General features: G+C 38.0%; 1 protein-coding gene across 2 annotated transcripts in view; it reads left to right on the top strand.

Moving 5' to 3' along the window:
- Window positions 1-27,044, top strand: part of LOC134669553 (furin-like protease 1) — a 352,565-nt gene that overhangs the window by 291,447 nt on the left and 34,074 nt on the right. For both annotated transcript variants that reach the window (XM_063527160.1, XM_063527159.1), the window contains exons 6-9: window positions 3,776-3,941; window positions 10,949-11,121; window positions 19,213-19,422; window positions 25,119-25,257. In XM_063527160.1, the coding sequence (XP_063383230.1) occupies window positions 3,776-3,941; window positions 10,949-11,121; window positions 19,213-19,422; window positions 25,119-25,257 (688 nt within the window). The remainder of the gene's footprint in view (window positions 1-3,775; window positions 3,942-10,948; window positions 11,122-19,212; window positions 19,423-25,118; window positions 25,258-27,044) is intronic.

The raw sequence follows: 27,044 nt of genomic DNA, 5'->3' as shown, positions 1-27,044 counted from the left end.
CGAGATTCAAATTGCACAATTCATCTCGTTCGCTTTTAATCCCTTCGGAAAAACGTGATATTTGGATAGCGGTGTGTTGGGCGTGCTATTCCCATTCGTTGGCCAAATTATAGCGTTTCAGATGCAAGCTTTTTATTAGTTTTTTGTCAACAAAACCGCGAAGCAAGAATAACTAAAAGAGATTTATTTTGTTTTGTGGAATAATAAGGCCACAATTCCTATCGCTTCCCGAATGCAAGCAAGTTTTCGAGTCAAACCCATTTTCAAAAAAAGACCTAGAGATCTAGGAATACATTATGTAATGGCTCCTCTACACGATGGGCCAGCGCCGGCCACTCCAAGGGACGCAGCCATAGAGATAGCAATATCCCTCTAACGCATAAATGCGTCCCTTGGAGTGGCCGGCGTTGGCCCATCGTGTAGAGGAGCTATAATGTATTCCATCTCTAGCTAGTTATTAATTTAATTTAGTAGTACCACTGTATATATTTTTTATGTAAATAAATATATTCCATTATAATACCTACTGTGCTGATTTCGGTAACTGAGATACGCGTAGCAAAATTGGATTTTCTGAACAGTGAAAATATCCGGAACAAGCTTAGTTTGTTATCAGAAACGTTACAAGCTCCGTAGTCGGATCTCTAGGTATTTCTTTTAGAATGGTTTTGACTGGAAAACTTGCTTGCAATCAGCAAAGAGAATAGGTAGTATAGGGGACTATTGCCAAAGTAAATTTTGTAGTCACGGTACATTTACTGCCATCTATCGACACACGATTAAAACTCAAAATAAAATTGAAAATTTATAAATTAATCAAAATATTTATGTTTACGGATAAATGATTTTTAATTTTTATTGTTCCATACTGACCCATGTTCTTTCACGCACTGTTTGATGTTTAACAATTTTAACATATGTGTTAAATATCAAACGGTGTCGTCAACGCCATCTAGCCGTGAATAGGCCAAAGGTGTGTGCGCCATCTATTCGAGAATGACTTTTTCTTGCCAGGTCAAGAGCACCCTAAACCGGCGAGCGTGTATGAGGAATGTTATGAATGTGAAGGAAGCGAAAGAGGTATGTCAGGATCGTAGCAAGTGGAAATCCGTGGTCTCTGCCTACCCCTCCGGGAAATAGGCGTGATTATACGTATGTATGTATGTATTAGTGTCCGACCGAAGGTTCGGTTTCGGTTTCGGTTTCGGCCAGTTTCGGCCAAAAAATTATGTTTCGGCTGTAGTTTCGGTTTCGGCCAAAAAACGGCCGAACCTTTCGGCTGGGCCGAAACTTACGAAATGGTACTTCGGAATAAGACCAAAAGTTGGGGAATAAGTAGGACAACAATATTAATACCTCTAAATATTATACTGATTCATGTATAGGTACAGAAATTAATTGGTTTATTATAAAACACAATTCCACTAATGAGGGCGCCACTGGACGGTCGACGCAGTCTTAAGAGGCTGTCAATAACTATAACGCACACACTGTCTAATTGTTTCGGAGTGAATGAGTGATTTTACCTCAATTTACTATTAGTTAGTGTTCCACATGTCCCCTACATCAGCTTAGCCTTTGGCCTCCCTGCGCCATGCTCGGCGTGTGGTCTCGCTTTTTAACACAATGGACATTGGTTGGAGTCTGTGCTCAACTACTTATCCTGAAGCCTGAAGCACGGCTTTGACTTCGCATGAAAGTTCGCCTCACTGGGGCACTTCGGACTTTTAGGCCCAGGTGAAGATTGGTACCCGGCCTTGCAATATTGTCAACAAAAAATTTCGCGCTCGCGGTTTTGGTAGGCCCTGTATCTACATGTTAACTTGACTGGTGAATGAATAGAGTTAGACCAAGAAAATTCTGCAATGATTTTAATAGCATACGCAGTGCAACTAGTGCAAATGTTATTTATACGTCATAATTTCATAGAAGTTTTGACGTTTAAAATAACACTTGCACTGCGTGTGTTATCAAAATCGTTGCAGAAATATCTTGGTCTAACTCTAGTAATTTTCTTAAAAAACTGCTTAAGTAACACCAATTTCAAGGATATTGGGTGTTGACAGCCCCATAATATGTGTATAAAAGGGGTTTTGACATTTTTGCAGCGATTTTAACAAGTCTACAAAAGTTTCGGTTTCGGTTTCGGTTTCGGCCGAAACTAGAGCCAAAGCCGAACATTCGGTTTCGGTTTCGGTTTCGGCAAAAAAACATGTTTCGGTCGGACACTAGTATGTATGTACTTTTTCTTGATGTCCGAGGCACGTATTTTTCTTAGACTTTATTTATCTTATACGGAGTTATATACATCTCTGCAATCAGGTAGCGATAGGAATTGTGGCCTGAAACAGCTTTGCGTTGAAAGTGCGGGATTTAAGTGCAGGCCGAGATTTGTCTTTTTGGTCCCCGTGTTAGTTCAAACTAGGAGGATGGAAAACCATCCATTGGAACCGTATGTGAAAAAAATGTGATCGAAATCGGTTAAGTAGAAGTGGTCGAAAAATCGATTGCAAGATTTGAAGCACATAATATATGTATATAGGAGAAAGATACGGAGTCAAGCTAAATAAAACCGTTTAAAAAAGGACAGCATTAATATCGGTAGTCTTTTTTAATAAAAGTAAAAGGACACGTTATCGATTGTGTACCATATTTTTTTTCTATTTTTAAAGATCTGTCAACTTATCAATCTTATTCTCACCTTTAAACGAGCAATTCTTGTATAATATATATAAATATTTAATTAATTACATATATATTTCGGGGATCTCGGAGACGGCTCTTAGGGCCACTTGCACCATCCCACTAACCCAGGGTTAAACGGTTAAACCCTTAGCCCAGTGTCAAATTGTACTGGTAACCATGGTAACTCCAGCTTTAACCGGTTAACCCCGGGTTAGTGGAATGGTGCAAGTGGCCCTTAAGGATTTCGGTGAAAATTGCTATATGGGGGTTTTCAGGGGCGAAAAATCGATCTAGCTAAGTCTTATCTCTGGGAAAACACGCATTTTTGTGTTAGTACATATTTTCCGAGCAAAGTTCGGTTTCCCAAATATTTTATTTTACGTCAAAAGTATCAATTCGTAGCGTCAAATATATTTACTGAGAGGTTTTCAAATGTACTAACGCGCTGTCAGGGATCCGACCGCGGAAGTGCCGGAACTTGACACCCTTCGGCCAAAACTTCCCTTTGCGATTAAATGTCAACTTTCTGAGATCCTGTTTAGATAATCCTTTAATAATCCGTAACGTTATTAGGGTTTTAATTATGGAATTACCAGAATTTAGTTATCGGAGGTCCTCGGAGGAAAAGACCTCACGTTTTATTAGTGAAGAAAGTCCGCGTCAGAAAATCCTAATTGACAAACAAATACGGGTACGAGTGCGGATTATACGATTCTCATTCCGCTCGGCATTCAGCAGTCTAGACATAGTAAAACATTGGCGCCGACACGTATCAAAACAAAAAAAACATAAACACGAGAGCATTAATTGACAACAGGATACTTTGTCGATAATATTCATCCACAGTAACCGTTTTATATTGTTTTCGACTGTATTAATATTAAATATAAAATAGTACTTAATGCGTTGTTTTCATTTGAGGTGAAAATTTAATCGTATGCAGGCCGTTTTTACATTCACGTCAATAAAGATAAAGCTCTTAAAGAGGTTTGTTTAATTCAGAGGTTGTATCTTTAACTTTTCAAGGATCAAGGACCTTTTTAGGAGGAAGTTTTGATTTCCAATATTTCACTAAATATTTTGTCCCCAGGACCGAATGGCATCATACGACGTGAACTCACATGACCCGGACCCGCAGCCGCGATATGACATGATCGACTCAAACCGCCACGGGACGCGGTGCGCGGGCGAGGTGGCCGCCACCGCCAACAACTCGCTCTGCGCGGTTGGCGTCGCGTTTGGCGCTAGCGTTGGAGGTATGTATGTGTGTGTGTGTTGTCGTCCTGTGGTACCCCATTGGTACGGAGACCTACGTGAGACGTCGCCATCCGCTCCTTTCCTGTGCCTCGCGCTCCGCGTCCCTCCACTCAGTCCAGCTGTCCGCAGCTCGACGTCGACAGTACGCTGCCACGTGAGCACACACATGTATGTGTGTTCACACTTAACTACCACCCGCAACTGCAGCACAGAATAAATAATAGTACTAGGTACAGAAGACTCACTCTCTAACAAAACGCGTCTGTCACGATCAGCACAGATATGGCCGCTAGATGCCGACAGCGCCACGCACGGCTTATGGCAAACCCCAAAATTGGGGTCGAACGGATGTAGTACTTTTAGCTACCTGTAGCAAAGCGACGAAATCGCGGAGTGAGCCACGCCTGACCGCAGTACGTAATGAGACCAACCGCCACGGCACGCGGTACGCGGGCGAGGGTGCTAGCGTTGGATGAATGTGAGCTGACGATTACGGTACCATCATTCTCACTGTTAACTGTCAATTTGTAAACATTGCAAAGTGGTTTGTCGACGTTATTGCATTTGACAGTGTTTCTGTTAAAGTGGCAAGGACTCGCTCTATGCGGTTGGTGTAACGTGCGAATACCTTATAAGACAAAGATAAAATTTATTTAATTGAAAAATATCCAAAAATTAAACTAAGAATGTACAATCATGGTTTAGAAAAGTAAACATAAAATAAAAGATCTTGTAAACAAAAATTGAAACTGGCTCTAGCATAATTATGCGTGGTAAAACCGGATAAGTATATCACTTTTACATAAATCATCATCATCATCATCATTTCAGCCTATATACGTCCCACTGCTGAGCACAGGCCTCCTCTCATGCGCGAGAGGGCTTGGGCTATAGTCCCCACGCTAGCCCAATGCGGATTGGGGACTTCACATACACCTTTGAATTTCTTCGCAGATGTATGCAGGTTTCCTCACGATGTTTTCCTTCACCGAAAAGCTAGTGGTAAATATCAAATCATATTTCGTACATAAGTTCCGAAAAACTCATTGGTACGAGCCAGGATTTGAACCCGCGACCTCCGGATTGAAAGTCGGGCGTCATATCCACTCGGCCACCACCGTTTTAATGGGCATTTACATAAATGATGCCCGGTATTTATTAAATTTCGATACTAAATTAAATATTTTTAACCGGAAATAAATCAATCGCTTGTCATTTTATCGGAGAAAGCTCGTAAATTTACTTTATCAAAGGCAACAATATTAACCCACAAAATTGAGCTTGCATAAATAACGCGTAAACTCGAGAGCGGTGTATCTCTTTTAATGGGCATTTCCATACAAATTAACACATTTTGATTGCTATTCAGAGTAACTAGTTGATACTTTGATGTTGGGTTGGTTTTCATAATTTTACTTAGCCTACCTACTTAATATGTCTTGAATGTAGGCGTCTATTGGGTCCTTGCCTTATATAACCACCAAATTCAATACCAATTTATGTTTTCGTGTTCCACTAAATCATAGACTAGGAATCCTCTAGACCGAGTTTAGAGCAATTATACGCGGGGGTGCGCGGATGCCACAAATGCGGGGGTGCGCGGGACGAGGTGAGCGAAGTCCCGTGCCGTGATTGGTCCGTTCAAAGACACGGACGTCACACAAAGACACTTTGGACTCGAACATGGAGTAAAATTACCGTATGCGTGGCAGGGGGGGTAGCGCGACTATGCTAAGTCTGGAGGATGTTTTGTCTGTGCACTAAATTAACATTAATTATTACTACATTACGATAACTTTATTTCCAAAACCCTAACAGTTACGTAATGTAATGTGAGCAGGTAAATATTTAGGCTTAATCTAAGTATAGGCACGCGTGTCTCACTCCGCGATTTTGTCGCTTTGCTACAGGTAGCTAAAAGTACATCCGTTCGGCCCCAATTTTGGGGTTTGCCATGAGCCGCGCGTGGCGCTGTCGCCACCTAGCGGCCATATCTGTGCTGATAGTAACAGACGCGTTTTGTTAGAGAGTGAGTCTTCTGTACTTAGTACTATTATTTATTCTGTGGTATAGGGAGCGAGCATGAACTATAGGGGGCAGCATAGGAGCTGTCAGATTTTTGGCGCGAGGCGTAAATGTGACGTCTATGCTTCCGATATAGCCCACAAGATGGCAGAACCTACTAAGCACAAGGAAACCTACCTACAAGAACGGTAGATGATAGCACTTGTTTTGGCAATGTACATGTGCACATAAGTTTCCGATTCAGACCACAAGATGGCAGTTCCTCCAACGCGAACGGTCCCTATATATGTGACGTCCCACGGGTAAAGGTACCTTATAGCGGTTGGCGTTTACGCTATTATTAACGCTGCTCCAATATAATTGCGGCGGTACCTTTTCCGTGGAACGTCACATATTACCCCGTTTTTACGCACACGACTATCCATCATGGGGTGTGTAATGATCGATATAAAAATAATTAATATATTTTCTGTAGATATAACAACATTTAATATAATTTCAGAAAATATAATAACTCATTTTGTATAATATACATTTGGTATATTATTAAAATGTTTCATATCATTTTGTATAATTATCTTTTGATATAACACTCATTTATTATAACGATCATGTGATATAATGCTCATTTATTATACAAGTGTTATCATATAAGCATTATTCGGTATAATATTATAGTAAAGGTATTTTTATGACGACATATGTAAATGTTTAACTCAGACTAGCCAGTGGTTTGTTTTGTGTAACGGACGCAATTCTAAACTAACCTAACCTACTTTTCTGGTAGCGGTTCGTTTAGTGTAGGGGTCGCAGTTCTTAACCTAACCTAACCTAGTATTATGGTAGCGGTTGGTTTTGTGTAGGGGTCCAAGTTCTTAACCTTACCTACCTAGTTATAAAAAGCAGTTCGTTATATGTAGAAATAGTCGTTTTTTGTAGTGTGTAATAGTAAATGTGGAATTATATATCTAATACATTATATCAACAATGCTACTTTAGATGAAATAACTTTATATCATAAATTCAGTATAGAAAATATGCATTATACTTGAAGAATGTTATGCTAAATGTTATTAGATCAATTAATCTTTATATAAAATGATAATTTATATCATATGAAAATATTTATTTATTTATTTAAACTTTATTGCACAAAGTATAAACAAAAATGTACAAATGGCGGACTTAATGCCAAATGGCATTCTCTACCAGTCAACCATAGGGCCAAACAGACATCTACAATTGGTGCAGAGAGAGAAATATACTTATTCAGTGAATAAAAAAAAAGCAAACTATACATATAAACTACATAAATAAATAAAAAATATATAAACTACTGCATATGAACCCCCTTATTCATAAACGTTTACTAAAGTTGACAAGCCGATAATAATCGTTTGTCCCTTTCCGACGTATTGGTATGATGGAAAGGGACAAACGATTATTATCGGCTTGCTAACTTTAGTAAACGTTTATGAATAAGGGGGTTATACAATACATACTATAAAATATATTAAGTGTTGTTATATTATTTAATAATTATACAAAATAAGAGTTATTGCAACTGATATTATAATAAATATGTTTATAGCCATCGATACGCACCCCCCATCATGAGTAAAAATTAAAGTGTCATTCTTTTAAATTCTTCCCCACATTTTCTTCTTGTTGTGTAATTTCATTCATTCATCATTCGTCCCATTCGCCTGTATCTTGAAGCTCGACAACGCCCATTCCAAATTACATTCAATCCGGAACCACAAAATAAATCCGCTAAAGAAATAGACTGGTTCTTAAAGATATAGTAAAGAAGAAAAGTAGCTTTAGCTACTAGGTAGATAAGTAGAGCGCTCAGCTTAGATCATTTAATAACCGGAGTCGCCTTTAAGAGCTTAACCCCTCTGCCGAAAACCTTGCACAATAGGGTATTATACTGTATTTAAAATAAATTATTAGATCATGCATGAAATAAAGCACCGCAGATAATTATTAGAAAAACAGAAAGAGTTATTTTTAAACACAAGTTCTATTTAATAAATCGGATAGAAATATAAAAAGTGCATGAGTTGACCGTGACGTCACGAAGTAATGTTTCATATAAATTCCATACCTATTAGCAAATCTTTTTGACAGTTCTAAAAAAGTAACTGTACTGACTAGTAGGAAAATACCTTATTGTGCAAACTTTTGTATGGACTGACATGGCTATTTGTACGTTACGTACGTACCTATAAATCATGTAGAAATAGCAATACATTTGACGTCCCGTCCCGGCCCTCCCCCGCAAAAATCGGCAGACTATTTTGTATAATTTAGCTTTAATAATTGTGTTATATTTTTATGATGTGACGTGTAAAATTATTATTTTATAAATAAATTAATTGAATAATTGAATTGAACATAGAAAATGACAGCCAAGGCGTCCCCCATTACTAAATGCTCTAAGGCGCTCAGTTCGCGGAGCGCACGTTTGAAGTACGTGTAGATTTTACTTATGTAGGGAATGATTGATAGAGAGCGCTCAAGTGAGGCCATTGCTATTGGGACGGAAGGCAATTCACGTAAATAAATGTACATTTTAGGAAATAGGTCGCTAAATATTGTTTGGAAAAAATATTTGACAGTTAACGCTTCAAATGATGAGTTTTGAAATTATGAAATTAAAGTTTTGAAAAAAAAAAACAAAGTAACAAAAAATGAATGTTTCATAAACGACTTTGGTGAATAGTACAAACCCAAAATATATGAATTTTAATTAAAACTAGCGACCCGCCCCGGCATTACATGGGTAAATCGAAACAAATTATGCACTTAAACCTTCCTCAAGAATCACTGTATTGATAGGTAAAAATCGCATGGAAATCCGTTCAGTAGTTTTTGAGTTTATTGCGAACATACAAACACATAAACAGACTGCCGTGCCGCGGCGATCCTTTGTTTTATAAATAAGATATATGTAGTAATGAATTAAATCAGTTAGTAATAGCAGGCGTGGCTCATCCCGCGATATCGTCGCTTTGCTACAGGTAGCTGTAGGTACATCCGTTCCACACCAATTTTGGTGGCTAGCCATAAGCCGCGCGTGGCACTGTCGCCACCTAGCGGCCATATCTGTGCTGATAGTAACAGACGCGTTTTGTTAGAGAGTGAGTCTTCTGTACCTAGTAGTTACTATTATTTATTCTGTGGTATAGGTTTATGTTTGTTATTCTTCGGATAGGAAACCGAAAACTGCAGCTCCGTAAAAATACTTTTTTGCTCTTTTTTATTTAATTATAAACATAATAACAGCGTAGATTAAACAGTTTTATGAAAATACCTTCGAACGCGTCAAATACCTAAATACCGAGAGATGAAAGAGATATTTTAAATAAAATTACGTGAGCAATATAGAGTTTCAGAATATTTTATTAGTTTCCAAACTAAAAAACATTTTAAACGCAAATCAATTTATATCTCGAAATGGTTTTCGAAATAGAACATTTGAAAAAAAATTAACAATCCTAATTGGGCTACGGAGCCTGATTCATTCAGATTTTACAACATGGCATTGATCTTATTTTGACACGACCTTGAAGGGAAAGTAAGTGAAAGTCATGCGTGAAATGCGTGCCATTCACCAAGAGTCCAAGACAATCGTCAAAGTCGTATTAAAACAAATTAAGGTTTCCGCGATCGAGATTTTCACTAGATGGCAGCACCGTGACGAGAGCTCTTTTTGACAGCTGCTGTCAAAATCCACCAATAAAAAAAAATGGTTAAACATGATTGGTGGATTATGACAGCTAGACCTCTCGCCACCACGGTGCTGTCATCTAGTGAAAAACTCGATCGCGGACACCCTCATTCGAAGACATAACACATTGTTAAAGTAAGTTATCTCACATAAGCAAGTTAATAGAACAATACACCTACAAGTAAAGTTAATAAAACCATACGAAGCATAAATTGGGAGTTGCATTCGAGCCAGGCGACTGCACCAAGTTGCCAGATGGAACGAGCGTTGCTATTGGTTGCGCGAGCGCGAGACGCGACCTTGAGAACCCTATTGGTGATTTTTTTCCATTTCTTCTTTAATAAAAAATAGTATAATATGCTTGCCAAAAAAAATTTGTGCTTGATAAGAAATGAAAGATTTGATATTTTTTCTGCACTTGGATGTCGGTGGCACTTTCCTATATTTCGCGATTAAGTTAAATTCTTCCGTTGCTCACAGTCTCTAGAGTAAGAGGGACCGGGGAAAATCTGGTGATCTTTTCTCTTCAATCTTTTCAATCTTTTACCAAAAATTGACACAGAAACTACTCATTCCAGAATGGGTGGGAAGCTACTTATTTACTTACGGTTTATTGGAATTAATTGTTACGAAAATGTATTAATAAAGAGCAATATAATACTTCCACTGGATCACCGTAGTCATTGACTCGGTTGTGTTAGCTAAACGACTGGAATGCCACCCCTGCGGCAAACTTTCCCGCCGTCCCGACCGAAACCTAATGCCGTCCTTGCGAATGGCTAAAATTTTCAATTCAATTACTAGTTTGAAGGCGTTGCAATTTTGTCACATACTGGATATCGCCGAATTAGAAGCGGTATTTGTCCCCAAAAGTTGGTGCTAGATTTATGTTTCAAGTTCGAAACTAGAACAGTTTAAGTTTAAAACTACTGACTTCTTAAGATTTTACTACGTACAGTGTAGCAAAACTGTTTCGAGTCTATTTGAAGAGCGTTAAGGTTCAATAACGAGCCTACCTTTCGTAAATATACAAATGTGCTACGAAGTGCTACAAGTTGCGGCATGCTACGAATTTCTCGCATTTATCGTAGCACGTGCTATCGTAGCAACTAGTCCGCTTTAACGCGTTCGGCATTAAATCACGACTGTAGGTATACATTGTCGTTCCTTTACTCTGTACCGAATATTGCATGCAAGTTCTTGAATGGTCTCAATGGAGCTTTATACATATAACTCTTTTTACAGGTGTGCGGATGCTAGACGGTGACGTGACGGATGCGGTAGAAGCGCGCTCGCTCAGCCTCAACCCGCAGCACGTGGACATCTACAGTGCGTCATGGGGCCCTGATGACGACGGGAAGACCGTCGACGGGCCTGGAGAACTGGCGCATCGGGCGTTCCTCGAGGGAGTCACTAAGGTGAGACAACATATCGCTTAGCGTCAACCCACGTCGCCATCTACACACGGGCCCTGACGATCATGGGAAGACCGTCGATGGACACGGAGAACTGGTGCACCGAGCGTTGCTCGAGGGAGTCACTAAGGTGAGACGACATATGTAACATGTGTACATATACATATGTATATATATGTCTATAGAGACATCTTCAGCGCGTCCTGGAGCCCCGATGATGACCGCAAAACAGTCAACAGGCAAACAGGACTGGTGCATCGGGCGTCACTAAGGGAACAGACAATAACATATAGTTTTGTAGAGAACTGTCACACATTTAAAGCAAAGTAACGCAGATCCCTGCCCTGTGTTATTTATACCTGCCCTTTGTTTAATTAAAAATATGTAATATCAAGCAGCGCGTCCTAGGACCCTGAGGATGACAAGATAATGGACGAACGCGAGGTTTGTTTATAATAATTACAATAGCCAAGAGCATAAACATAAACATTATAAATCTGTGCCTCCAGTGTAAAAGGGTTAAACTCAAAAAATGTAATTTTTCAGTATGGCCGAAAAACGTTTCAAACCGTGTTTTCTCTGCATTGTTTCTAAAAAAAATAGGTTTTTGTTTTTAGTTTAGATAGTTTAAGTCATGAATTATAACTTGTCATTTAAATTAACCTGACTTATGTGAAAGTAACGGAAATATTGGCTTTCAAAAACAACTTATATCCCTTTTCACAAAAATAATGAATGTGTGAAAAGGTTAAACTGCACTTTTTCTAGTGTTGCTAAAATCTTTTTGACCTTTTGTGTTGTGTAAAGAAACCATTCTGGGAACTAAATATTGCATTTTTTTTAGATTGATGGTACAAAAAACAAACCAAAGAGAATAATATTAATGTAATTAAAGAGTGACTTAATATATTTAATTACTCTGTTGAAATTGTGAATGGTTACTGAACAGAGTAATGTTGTACTGTAGTAGTGTTGTACTGACAACAGGGCAGTTGAGTACTTGTTTGTCTTACTTCCCCATCTTTGTTTTTTTATTTTTTGTTTTTGTTGCACAATTATTTCATAATCAGCCTTTTAGATGTATTTTCTTCTAAAGGACTTTCTTTTTGATATTTGACTTCCACCGTTTTGCGCAACATTGACCAACAAAAAAAAATTATATGGAAAGGAATCTAAGTGAATATTAACCATAATCATTAACTCAATTTAGCGAAACTAGATGGTGAAAAACGGTCAAAGTAAATTATTTATACCCCTTTACACATCATGACGTCTTAAAAAATGTTTGTGAATAATAAAAAAACTTAAGTTTTACCGTCATTCACGAACTAGACTCGGTAGTTGAAATAGATCTAAGTGAATTTTGATTTCTTTACACCGAATGTTTCTTGAAATGTAGTTTATTCATTAAGATTAAACTTTACTTTAACTATCGTTCGTAACACGATTCTTAAGTACCAATTTTTTAAACGAGATTATATAAAAATAAATCGTTTTGAACATAATGGTTAAGATTTTTGGCAAACTTAAACCCTTTTGCACAATCGATATCTCAGCAATTAGAAGTCGTAGGGCCGTGGGTGTCAGCACAAAAGATGTAGTTTCATGTAATAAACCTTGTACTGGCAAAATTTGTAATTTGGACAAACTCGAGTTTAACCCTTTTACACTGGAGGCACAGAAATAACATCAATCATCGGCGCGATTCGGGAAATGGATTAGACATTCACTAGATATGAAATAGTAACGATATGTGACGCTCCACGGCAAAAGGTACCTTATGGCCGCAATAATATTGGAGCGGCTTTAATAATAGCGTTTAAGCGCCGACCGTCATAGGGTACCTTTTTTCTTGGAACGTCACATATCGTTACTATTTCATATCTAGTGAATATCTAATCCATTTCCCGAATGGCGCCGCATATCTGTTTCTAAATTACCAAATTGTGTAGAATGCAACTCAGATGATTAAAATCGATACGTCCTCAATGTTTGTCAGGTAAAATGATAATTGGAAACGTCATGAAGCTTATTAACGGCAATATATTATTTATGAGTCGTTATAGAATCATTGTAACCTACAACATAATTATGTTTTATACAAACAATCGTTGCAATCCTAACGTCACTCAACATTAATTGAATTTCCCAAATAAATAATCATTCCGTCTATTGTCCGCAAATTTGAATAAAACCCATTCAGTGCAGCACCAACAAACTGAAAACTGTCATCGTCAGCGACTAGTGTGACAGCGATTTGTACTCAACTAGCACAGAGAATATTATATCACAGTACTACGTATATACTACTTACGTATTGCCGCGATCGTACACAGTACAAAGCTTAGCGACTTGCAGCAGATTTAAATCTGTCCCCCGATTACAAATAGCTGTCATCCAGGGCTCAAATACGGGGTCACAGACGAAATACTAAACGATTTGTGGGCACATAGGATGTGGCCTCGTGCGACCGCGCCCTACCGCTCTTTGTTTTACTAACAAGCTGCGTTTGCTGTTTTGTTTTTCGTTTGAAATGTTGCGCGTTTTATTGCTTTGGTGCCCCTAAACTGTAAATACCTATATGATGCCAGGATATACATGTATATCCTACTATACAGGGCGTTTTTTGGACAACCAGCCGTATTGTGCGAGGTGCTTAGGTAGGTCATACTGAACAACTTTTTCTATGGGACCAACCCCCGAAATCCCAAAAAAATTTGTCCTTTCCATAGAAAGCATATCAAACATCCAAAAATTATTCTGTGTTGTTCAGTATGGCCTACCTAATCACCTCTCACAATATGGCTAGTTATTCAAAAAACACCCTGTATAGGGGTTAATCATTTTACGAGGAACTTTGATACGAGTTACTTAAAAATTTTAAGATTAGAATTATTAATAATTACACCTTTTATAAATATTTGTACGGTTCATTAATTTCATTGTAAATTTTGCATTGAAAGTCAACTCTTGTGGAAAGAAAATTGTGACCAGGACATACGTCACCTTATTAAAGTCCTTATTGCTGGATTATCCTTATCGTTGTATCTTGTTGTTTTCACTGGAAATTGATGAAAATGTCTAAATCATATAGTTTTTAATTTGTGTCTCTCTACAAACAAGTGCAACTACTGCTTACAGGCAACTTTCGCTATGACAATGAGCTTTTGTTGACCCAGTAATGTATTTAGTCACACGGGCATTGACAGTCGCTCGCAGTTAGGGTTACCAGACGACAGGAATTTTCGTGACATGTCAAGAATTTTTTGTCAGAACTGCGGCCGGAATATTAGTGAAGTACCAGTTTTCTATTATATACCTAAAACGGTACATTATTCAACTGACATAAATCCAAACCAAATTAAATTAATATAAACAATGTATCAAGCATACATAGATATCGCTTACGGCTAGCCGGAACCCCCCGTCCCATCGCTGATATGAGCGTCAGAAAAAATATTCGCATATCAGGAATTTTGTCAGGAAATCCCGGATTTGTATCTGGTAACCCTACTCGCAGTCGTCTGGTTCCGCTTTATTCGGCTAATTCTATTTACCCGATCATTATCGTCGCTTGATGTTGATTGGCAGGTTAACTTTATCGAACGAGCGAGCGGCGAGCGAATTGCAGACGTTCTTACTTTCAACCTGTACGGATATGATGGTCTATTTGTCTACGTGACAGCGTGATAAAACGGTGTCCGTCTCTTTCTATCCTGCAGTAATAAAAAGTGACAGTTGTTTTATCACGTGGATAAATGTGGATAAAGCGATCCATAATAAGCTTGCTGAAACATAACATGTTATCTGTCGAATTCCCATACATCTTTACAAGCCAAAGTTCCAAAAATATATTTACTCTTGTAATTAAGGTCGTCCTAATTGTCAGTGACTTAGAGACGTATAAATTATTTTGGAAACGTTCGCTTGTAAAGATATTTGTGACCCCGACTTTACGTTTCGAAGTTATAGTTTGTTGTCAATTACTTAATTATAAACTATAGGTAGGTACCTTCCTAATGTCTATTTATTTACCCACTAACAAATCAGTCACGTTGTTCACCCAGTTCTCGAGCAAGTTCTATTTGAAATGGTATTTACGTCAGTCCTAACAAATTCCGACGAATGTAAATTACGTTTCCTTATTTAGCGAGTTTCAATTAAAGCTACGTTACGACGGTGACGTATTCTGAAACGAAAATACTACAACTAAACTAAGTATGTATAAAATTAATTAAAGAAATAATATTTTTGATTTTTTATTTTCTACCCATGAATTTATCGGATCGGCTCTAAACAAATGAGCTACAATAGAGAAAATGAAATTTTTGACAAAACTTACCTATTACTCAAATGCGCATAGAAAATATAACCCAAGCGCCTTTAAAGCAAAGCAAGCGCTCAAATCACAACCAATGTGATCGTTATGTTGTAACTTCTTGCTGTGTAACTTTTTTCTTATTTAACTATTTGTTTCATCATCATCATCTCAGCCTTTATACGTCCCACTGCTGGGCACAGGCCTCCTCTCGAGCGCGAGAGGACTTGGGCTATAGTCCCCACGCTAGCCCAATGCGGATTGGGGACTTCACATACACCTTTGAATTTCTTCGCAGATGTATGCAGGTTTCCTCACGATGTTTTCCTTCACCGAAAAGCGACTAGTAAATATCAAATGATATTTCGTACATAAGTTCCGAAAAACTCATTGGTACGAGCCGGGGTTTGAACCCGCGACCTCCGGATTGCAAGTCGCACGCTCTTACCGCTAGGCCACCAGCGCTCAACTATTTGTTTACTGTATGTTATTTCTATGTCTTTTTTTTTTCTTCTTGTATGTTACCTCCCGTGATTCTTCTCACTTGATGGTCTCATCGGAAGATCAGCGCTGGAAGCCACCAGCAACATGCTGAGATGGGGCCATTTCGTGGCACTTTAATCTTATTTTGTGTTTTCTTGTATATAATGTATTGTACCGATTGTTTGTGTTTACGACTAAATCAATTCTATTCTATTCTATTCTTAACTTCGAAACTTCGAATTTTCGTAACATTCGTAACTTCGAAGCAGGCATATTCAAGTAACCTACCGTTAAAATATATCTTCCAAAAAGTTGAAACGATAAAAAACTTCATAATACCCATTACCGCACAACTTACTTCAAGTTCCCTTTTATGTTATTAATAAAGAATTAGTCCTTGAAAAGCGAACAAAAGTCCTTTCAACGAGCCTGGTAAGCGTTTTTATGTTTCGCATTTTTCAGTTCACGCAGCCATAGGTTTTAATGAAAAGTTACAACGGTTCGCTACGGGGTCATATTACGATCGCTTAGAGAGCACTGGCCGGTTCACACTTGCGTTTAACATCTAAATACAAGCACGCGAAATGCACTCAACGGTTTTCAGTACCTCGCCTTAAAGAGCGGGGCCACACTGGTGATTTGCGAGCGAGTTGAAAGCGAGGCGTGCGCGCAGCGAGTTGGCCGCGAGCGCGCAACGATAGGTATCGCAGCGAGCACGCAATGACTTCGCTCCCATTCCAATATGACAGTACGCAGCGTAATCGTTGCGCGCTCGCGGCGAGATCGTTGCGCGCTCGTGTAAAACTCATTGCGCGCTCCCCTCGCTTTCAACTCGCTTAAGGTCCAATGTACATTACAATGTTTCAACAAACTTTTTTGCAATCTACCTCATTAGTAGAACCTTTTGTAAACCCAGTAAAGTAGCATTTCTTTTGTTTCATTGCTTTCTCACTAACAAAACTACCAATTAGTAAATTATAAAGTCTATCCTCCCAAGTCCTGAGTTCCTTTAAAAGGAACAAATTAAAATCGAATTTTGAACTATAATAGATTAAAAGAAGGTTCCAAATTCAAAACTGCAAAAATGACTCGAGGTCTTAGGAGGCTATAGAAGGAACTAGATTCCAATATAGCATTTTCCTGTTCTTAAGAACAGGAAAATGCTCTATGTTGTTTGAGCTAGACGTATCAAAGTCAAAGTAACACTGGTCAGCGTGCACGTATATTGGCACAGGCTTCGGAATACTGCAACAATTTGTCACCATACCACCCCGGTTCCATACTTGTCCTTATACAACACAGTTAAAGTTCATTTTCCCGTGGCAGAAGTTGTGTAACCAAGTTAGTTTGAAGGGCGCACAGTCGAGTCGAGAGTGTAATTTCTGTAATGACGCAATTATTTTCTCCTGTTTGCCGCGACACGATATGGTCAAGTGCTCTTGGGTGTAAAATTTACATAGGGTGGAGACGGGCAAGTATGTTGCTCATATTACACTTTACAGGATTATTATGACACTTCATTTACTGGCTAAATAACTATGTGTTTTATCAAGCAAATACGAAGCAAAGAACCCAAAGCTGCGACGATTAAATATATATGCTCGTATACCATTCAGCCTCGTCCTTAGAAAGAAATACCTATAGGTATGTGTGCTTTACTAACTTCATATACCTAATAAAATGTGTAGTAACACAGTCTTATGAACTGCGTAGCTGTTTTGTAGCTTTAGTTAGCAAGATTTAAAGAGTGTGTTTTACTTTAGGTACCGTTTTATAAATTGCTTACCTATTAATGAATTGCAAGTACAGATGTCAGTCACAATGAAAAAAATTAATGATGATCAACTCTGGTCAACCAGTTTGGTCAGGTGGTAGTCTGGTCGCTTACCTATTAATTAACATAAAAATTATAAACGAGACTATTTTCTGTAAATAGTATGTAAACCTGTGCCGTGTGCAATAAAGTGAGTACTACTACTACTACTTTTCTGGTATTAAACTGGCTTTCTCTTAGCATATTTTTTTATCATAAACTACCCGAGTTCACCCTTAATCTTGTTTCCTTCTTCAACTCTTAAGCGTCTCGTTCCTTGTTTACACCGAAATCTCATTTACTCTCTCCTCGCCGTACTTTTTCCTGATTATCTTCGCTGGCTCGAGGCCTAGCTTTATTGCAAGGAAACTTAATTTTACTTAACGTCTGATAGCTGCGGGGTACGAAGTTTTGCAAGCGTCGCAACTCGCTCTCCAAATTATGCGTATAAATTTTATATTTGTGTAAATTTGAAAAATGTCGCGTAAGCGTAACTCGCGGGAATGTTTATCGTAGGCATATTTTCTTTCGTTTAGCACCAGTAATACTTCGTGTTTTTTTCTTGATAATCTGTTTTTTGTGCTGCTGAAGCGAACCCTTAGGTATATTTATTACTTAGATATTATCAATTTTGTTTATGTGCATATTGTAAAAAGAGCAACGATTTTATTAGAATAAATGCCTCTGTAGTCTGTACTCTGTACGCTTACTGTGATAGTTAATTAAATTATTTTATTCTCGGCGCCGTCACTTGTTTGATCGATTTTTTATTAAAAGGTTAATTACATGCCTTGCTATCGATTGAGCCAACAGCTAGTAGGGACACTGCTTGATTACAAAGCATGAGGTCGCCACGTTTTTATTCTCAAATTAAACATCACTGTGTAATTGTGGACGTTTCCGTGGAAAATGGTAAAACCTTTTTTTTTATATATACGACGGTGTTAAACCAGAATTCAATCCGCTTTATGGTTAGTCTTCACCTTAGCCTTCAAGTAAGTAGGTACTAAACTTGAAACTGCAGAGAATCATGTATTATTTTATTTGTATTAACTTAATGTGTTTATTCATGTCGAATGGTCCATACAGCCACCTGCAATAATATGTTAAACAACGAAGGCCTCAATAATATCTGATACGATCTTATTTATTTGAAGAGCCATAAGGGCGTGTCACAATTTTTGTGGCCTTCAAAGAGTAACATATTGCAGGTAACTGTCATCTCAATAAAAGGAAATGGAGAATTCAGCAATTAGCCCTAATGTACATTTTATATTTACAGTGTCTAATACTTATCTCGACTTTTCTCAGTTACTAAGAGGTATTTAAAAGAGTCCATCCAACAGAGTTCTGAGCTGTAAACAGAGACTTGAGTCTTTTTTTTGAACTTGTTATTTCTTTGTCAGGCAAAAGTCTTTTGCATTTAATCTTGTTATTTCTTTTACTCGACATTATATACTAAAGCAATCATGTTCCGCAGGGTCGCAGCGGGAAAGGATCCATCTTCGTGTGGGCCTCCGGTAACGGCGGGCGCGAGCACGACAACTGCAACTGCGATGGCTACACCAACTCCATTTGGACTCTTTCCATCTCTTCTGCGACAGAACGAGGAGAAGTGCCGTGGTACTCTGAGATGTGCAGCTCTACGCTAGCTGCCACGTATAGCAGTGGCGCGCTAAACGAGAAACAGGTGAATAAGATTCGACTATTATCAATATATCTCTTTGTTTTCCCATCCTCTACTTCAACTGCGATAGCTACAAGTCCTGACACACAGCTTCCTCTCTTGAAGTTAAATAAAACAGCTCAACTGTTGTCTGATTGTGTAACATAGTTGCATTTAACGCTACATTAGTATACTTCGAATTTACCTACTTCTAGCTTTGAGATCCGTTTGTCAGTTTAGTTTTCTTATTTCTGTATATTGTGTATCAAAATACATAATTCTTTTTCTGTTTTCTTTTTTTGTCTACTTAAATTCTATTTTTTTATTAAACTAGATATTAAAACTTTTAGTGTCTTGATTATCATCTGCTTAAGTATCGTAGCATTAACCCTTGCTACTCAGTTCCTAATTTTCTTAAAGATTGTTCTCGACATATTTGCAGTAACTACAAAGACATCCAGACACCTAAAGACTAGTTTTGTTGACAGAGCTAATTCAATTACTTAAATGGGATTAAAACTGCAACTTCGTTACGAATATCGTTTAAACTAGGAGCTCAATGCAAACAAAACGAGGGAAATAACTCCAACCAGCTCAATAAACAACGTCCATTAAAGCAAAAACGTCCGCATAAAAACTATCGTAGCCAAAGATAACAAACGGAACAAAGTAGCTTGCTTTATAAATGAAATTCAGAGTAACACGACACAAAAATGTATCTGCTTGATGAATGGACGGGCGGGGTAATGAAATTGAGTTCGTGTCGTTATAATATGACCCGAGCTGTATTCAGAACCAAGAGTGTTTAACACCCATTAATTATACACATCAGTGCAGGAATGGAAGGAGTGCATTTGGATCAGAAAGGTCTAGGGGCCCGATTCGGATTTTAAAATAAACATCTATTAGATATCTTTTAGACATCACCAAAATACGATAACGATATGTTTAAGATCTAACCTGTCAAACTTGACAATTGCGCGATTCTGGAGATACTCTTGAACGATTTCCACAGGATATAACTTAGAGATCCAATTCACATCTAATAGATATCTTACTGTATCTAACGTAAAAGTGACATTGGTTACCCGAATTGCGCTGCAAAAGAGAACTAGTTGATATCTAAACTATAACGTATCTAGAACGGATCTAGCACGTGTCGTCTCTTGTGAATATCTTGAAGTTCGAATACGGCATCGGCAGTAGGATTGGTTTTGCGCTTAGACTTATATGAATTGCTGTAGAGTGATGAGGTTGTATGGATTTTATTGAAATACCAAATGCTGGGGAAATATATGGCCCGGATGCGTTCTACGAAGACTTTTCGGTCACACTACATATATCCGGATATACAATACAATACAATACAATACTCTTTATTGCACACCTTACATACACGTAGTTTACAATAAATGGACAATAACATAAACAAAGACAGTAGAGGTAACAACAGGCGGTCTTATGTATGTATATATGATATATGACCTAGTGTCAGTGGATTTATGGGACGCAATTAATATAATTGTCAGTGACTTAGAGACGTATAAATTATTTTGGAAACGTTCGCTTGTAAAGATATTTGTGACCCCGACTTTACGTTTCGAAGTTATAGTTTGTTGTCAATTACTTAATTATAAACTATAGGTAGGTACCTTCCTAATGTCTATTTATTTACCCACTAACAAATCAGTCACGTTGTTCACCCAGTTCTCGAGCAAGTTCTATTTGAAATGGTATTTACGTCAGTCCTAACAAATTCCGACGAATGTAAATTACGTTTCCTTATTTAGCGAGTTTCAATTAAAGCTACGTTACGACGGTGACGTATTCTGAAACGAAAATACTACAACTAAACTAAGTATGTATAAAATTAATTAAAGAAATAATATTTTTGATTTTTTATTTTCTACCCATGAATTTATCGGATCGGCTCTAAACAAATGAGCTACAATAGAGAAAATGAAATTTTTGACAAAACTTACCTATTACTCAAATGCGCATAGAAAATATAACCCAAGCGCCTTTAAAGCAAAGCAAGCGCTCAAATCACAACCAATGTGATCGTTATGTTGTAACTTCTTGCTGTGTAACTTTTTTCTTATTTAACTATTTGTTTCATCATCATCATCTCAGCCTTTATACGTCCCACTGCTGGGCACAGGCCTCCTCTCGAGCGCGAGAGGACTTGGGCTATAGTCCCCACGCTAGCCCAATGCGGATTGGGGACTTCACATACACCTTTGAATTTCTTCGCAGATGTATGCAGGTTTCCTCACGATGTTTTCCTTCACCGAAAAGCGACTAGTAAATATCAAATGATATTTCGTACATAAGTTCCGAAAAACTCATTGGTACGAGCCGGGGTTTGAACCCGCGACCTCCGGATTGCAAGTCGCACGCTCTTACCGCTAGGCCACCAGCGCTCAACTATTTGTTTACTGTATGTTATTTCTATGTCTTTTTTTTTTCTTCTTGTATGTTACCTCCCGTGATTCTTCTCACTTGATGGTCTCATCGGAAGATCAGCGCTGGAAGCCACCAGCAACATGCTGAGATGGGGCCATTTCGTGGCACTTTAATCTTATTTTGTGTTTTCTTGTATATAATGTATTGTACCGATTGTTTGTGTTTACGACTAAATCAATTCTATTCTATTCTATTCTTAACTTCGAAACTTCGAATTTTCGTAACATTCGTAACTTCGAAGCAGGCATATTCAAGTAACCTACCGTTAAAATATATCTGATTATCATCTGCTTAAGTATCGTAGCATTAACCCTTGCTACTCAGTTCCTAATTTTCTTAAAGATTGTTCTCGACATATTTGCAGTAACTACAAAGACATCCAGACACCTAAAGACTAGTTTTGTTGACAGAGCTAATTCAATTACTTAAATGGGATTAAAACTGCAACTTCGTTACGAATATCGTTTAAACTAGGAGCTCAATGCAAACAAAACGAGGGAAATAACTCCAACCAGCTCAATAAACAACGTCCATTAAAGCAAAAACGTCCGCATAAAAACTATCGTAGCCAAAGATAACAAACGGAACAAAGTAGCTTGCTTTATAAATGAAATTCAGAGTAACACGACACAAAAATGTATCTGCTTGATGAATGGACGGGCGGGGTAATGAAATTGAGTTCGTGTCGTTATAATATGACCCGAGCTGTATTCAGAACCAAGAGTGTTTAACACCCATTAATTATACACATCAGTGCAGGAATGGAAGGAGTGCATTTGGATCAGAAAGGTCTAGGGGCCCGATTCGGATTTTAAAATAAACATCTATTAGATATCTTTTAGACATCACCAAAATACGATAACGATATGTTTAAGATCTAACCTGTCAAACTTGACAATTGCGCGATTCTGGAGATACTCTTGAACGATTTCCACAGGATATAACTTAGAGATCCAATTCACATCTAATAGATATCTTACTGTATCTAACGTAAAAGTGACATTGGTTACCCGAATTGCGCTGCAAAAGAGAACTAGTTGATATCTAAACTATAACGTATCTAGAACGGATCTAGCACGTGTCGTCTCTTGTGAATATCTTGAAGTTCGAATACGGCATCGGCAGTAGGATTGGTTTTGCGCTTAGACTTATATGAATTGCTGTAGAGTGATGAGGTTGTATGGATTTTATTGAAATACCAAATGCTGGGGAAATATATGGCCCGGATGCGTTCTACGAAGACTTTTCGGTCACACTACATATATCCGGATATACAATACAATACAATACAATACTCTTTATTGCACACCTTACATACACGTAGTTTACAATAAATGGACAATAACATAAACAAAGACAGTAGAGGTAACAACAGGCGGTCTTATGTATGTATATATGATATATGACCTAGTGTCAGTGGATTTATGGGACGCAATTAAAGAGAACGGTGATTAGAGTTAGTGAAATAACCATGACATTAATTCCATCGAGATATAGTGTCCTTGACTTGATTTGAGCCATATTACACGTTTTTTTTCTTAATCCTCTAGGCGCACCTAAAAGCCGAAAACTCTCATTGCAGTTTTAGTGCACGTGCACCTCGAATACCGGATAGCCGTATACGTGCAGTTTTTTTCTGTTAGTCCGTCTGTAACAAACGGCCGGGGGATGCAATCAGTGGAGCGCTGCCCGCACAAAAGATACAGGTTTCGTTCCAATTGCTCAGAGAGCGGGCTGGCCGACTCGACCGAAACAGTAGTATATTACTTTTACTACTAAATATATATTATATATGTATATATACAGTGTGGAAAGATAAGTCGGGCCCTGGAGGGAAACTACCTTAAATCCTTAAGCTGGCTCATTTTACTTAAAGGAGACATTCCTTTATTTATTAAAAGAAACAAAACTGCATTTAAACATTTTTCTTTATTTCTTCAATTAGGCTTGGCTAAAATAATCTGGAGTACTAAATATTAGATTTTATGGATATTTATACGACAGACGAGTGTAAGACCTAATGTTTCTTGGCGAAATGTTATCATTAACATTAACTGTATCGACTAAAATTGTGAGTGTTTATTTTTTGGATTTTTAAGTCGATTCCCGGGCGAGGCGAGAAAAAAATCTTTATAAAATCTTACAATGCAGTTTTGTTTCATTTAAAAAATAAAGGAAGGTCTCCTTTAAGTAAAATGACCTAGCTTAATGATTTAAGGTAGTACCACTCCCGACTTATCTTTCCACACTGTATATTCACTTAGAGGCGCCGATGGGTTCCTGGGTGCTGAAAGGCCACTTCGAATTTTAGTTATTCGATCTGTTTCCAACATGGTACTGATCTGTCAGTGTAAAAACTGACGCTTTTTGTTGAAGAAATGTCACTTTTAAATCTCGAGGCAGAGGTGTAGGTTTGGAGCCGGTGTAGCTTTATTTGACGTTCATGAGCGCATTGTAATATGCCCACTTGAATAATAAATCTTATCTTATCTTAGTAGTCGTTTGCCGTCCGTCGTGCGGCTCCATCGTCTGGTCCTGTCGTTGTCGTCTCCAGGTTCGACTCCGAGTCCGGTCATTGTGAATCGGACATAACCAACCTAATAGAGATCTTGCCAGTCCTTTTAACTACGGGAATCGAGATGCACGAAAGACAAAATACTTACTTACCTTTTTTTAACTAGTAGGCGGAAGCAGAAGTTCTGATCGGAGCCTCTGCCTTCGTATAAGGCAATGATCATAACCGTAGCAAGACTAGCGAGTGACTACTCAACATGTCAATCCATAACAGGAGTTTAAACCTAAGTATATCTTGGAAATGGGATTTTCAACTCAACTGTTCGGGAAGTTTACGTTTCATGCGTTGGTTGCTGGTTAGAAAATTTGTTTTTCTGCTCTACGTATTTAGTGCTCAAAATAAACTAAGTTGCAGTTTTATAATAAGAATAACAAAAATGCACCTTCTTAGGCGAGATTGAAGCGAGTTATTCATCTGAGCCACAAAAGCATACCCGAAGCTCATGTAAAATACTATAATAATAACATACGGCGCGTATAGTACATTGGTTCCTCACTCTGCGGCTCTGACCACCGGCAGCTGGGGCCCTGCCCCGCTGCTGGCGGCATCCTAGGTTAGGTTTTTATAATGTGTTTATATGTATTTTTATTGTTTTGTGTTTTTATATTCATATTATAAACAGCCTAACTTGAGATGAAAAATTAATAAAGAAGTATAATAATGTAATTTTTGTCTAAAGGTGGTGACAACAGACCTGCACCACTCATGTACCGCGGGCCACACGGGCACGTCTGCGTCCGCGCCGCTTGCGGCCGGCATCTGCGCGCTTGCGCTTCAAGCCAACCGCGAGCTGACGTGGAGGGACATGCAGCATATCGGTAAGATTAACAGGATTATAATTCAACCTATATACATCCCGTACTAGACAGACTAGACAAAATGAGAAAATGAAGACCTGAGACAAAAAACAAAAGTGACCGACATACTCACTAAAATAGACCAGGCCCCTATTTCACCAAACGTGACAGGTGCGACAATTCGACAAGTCTCATTGTTGCTGACGTCACAGGCATCCATGGGCTATGGTTATCGCTTACCATCGAGCGGGCCGTATTCCTGTTTGTCACCATCATTGTGTTATTAAAAATAGCTATTTCTCTTGTGATATTTATGATGATAATGATGACAATTGTCACAAGATTTCAAAGAACTTTCGGTAATTCTTGACAGCAAATGAGTTCTGTGTCGGAATTTCGTGACAATTGTCGTATTTCTTGTGACAATTGTCATTAGCTTCGCAAAATAACCCAACTAACATTAGGCGCTAAATTTAAGGGTTAGAAGAGATTTATATAAGCGCCTATTTACTCTTTAGGTGTTGTTAGTCCTCTAAAAATAGGAGTTATAGCCGGCTATAACCCCGTTTTAACCCCGGATTGGGCACAAATTTTATCACCATAAGATTTATAACAGTGCTACAGTGGGGTTAGCAGATAAAAAAAGAGACATAAGAGCGGTATAGTGGAACTACAATAGTGTTAATTAATTCTTTAGGAGCTAGATGGGTTGCATATAGGTGACTACAAACTGTTGTAGTAGAAGAGCGCTAAAGTAGTGTTGTAATAGCGTTGATTAAGTACTTAGGATTTAAAAGGGTGCCAAATAAGCGAATACTAACTATTTGAGTAGTAGTGTAAGGCCATATAAATGATACTTTCAGCTTTAGATGGTATATTAGCATTTAAAGTCAATATTTGTAACACTCAAGAAGGTAATTGCACATTTTTTCCTTAGCCCTATCTGCTTTGGTTGCAGATGTTTCCATTTTGTATTATTATTCGTAAGCTTGCTCTATGACAGCTTGAAGTGAAATGTAATGGCGGATAATTAAAAGCAAATAATTATTTTAGTTCACTGAATGCATGAGTTATCTGCGGATTTATGATGGCGAAATTAATTACACTGTCAAAAACTATATGTATTAGTAACAAAATTTTAAAGGGCCTCTGTTCCTTTGCATATTTATCTGAATATAATATTTTTTTATTTGTGGTCCACCGTATTTAATTTTCGAAAAATTACTCAATATACGTGAAGTCCGGTTTTAAATATAACAATACTAACATTAGGTCAATATTGAGTAAAAGTATCGATTTTTATGGAGTATTTACGTTCTAATTAATAGTTTTTGTTTTGCTTATTGATTCATCGGTCATCTTAACATGGCGCTATAGGCTTAGGTTCTAAGTAATACTCTAATAACAGTATAAGATGTACTAAGGTATTGAATAACGCTCGTCTACGACTACATGATCGATAATGGTGACTCATAACTTCTCTTTTCGACTGTAAGTGATACAAGAGAGTTAAGTAGCGATTATGATACACGGAGTTATAAAAGACTTTTTATCGCCTGTTTAGAACCTTAAGTGAAAATTGCAGCTGCTTATTACTCATATAGATGTTAAGGTGGTAGAATTCACTTTGAGCTATAACAATAGCGGCTTAAGATGCATTATAGCGGCCAAAACGGCTACTGTGGATCTTAAAGCTATACATGGACCTCTTAAAGACCTGGATGTCACCAGAGCCTGTAAGCTTAGAATATGTAGCTATTCTACAGCCGTTCTATGTCTTTAGGTGATAAAATAAGTGCTAAGTGTCG

Source organism: Cydia fagiglandana, chromosome 12 (assembly GCF_963556715.1).
Source record: "Cydia fagiglandana chromosome 12, ilCydFagi1.1, whole genome shotgun sequence".
NCBI classification, from domain to species: domain Eukaryota; kingdom Metazoa; phylum Arthropoda; class Insecta; order Lepidoptera; family Tortricidae; genus Cydia; species Cydia fagiglandana.
Note: the sequence above shows the minus strand (reverse complement) of the source record. Positions and strands in the feature narration are given on the sequence as shown.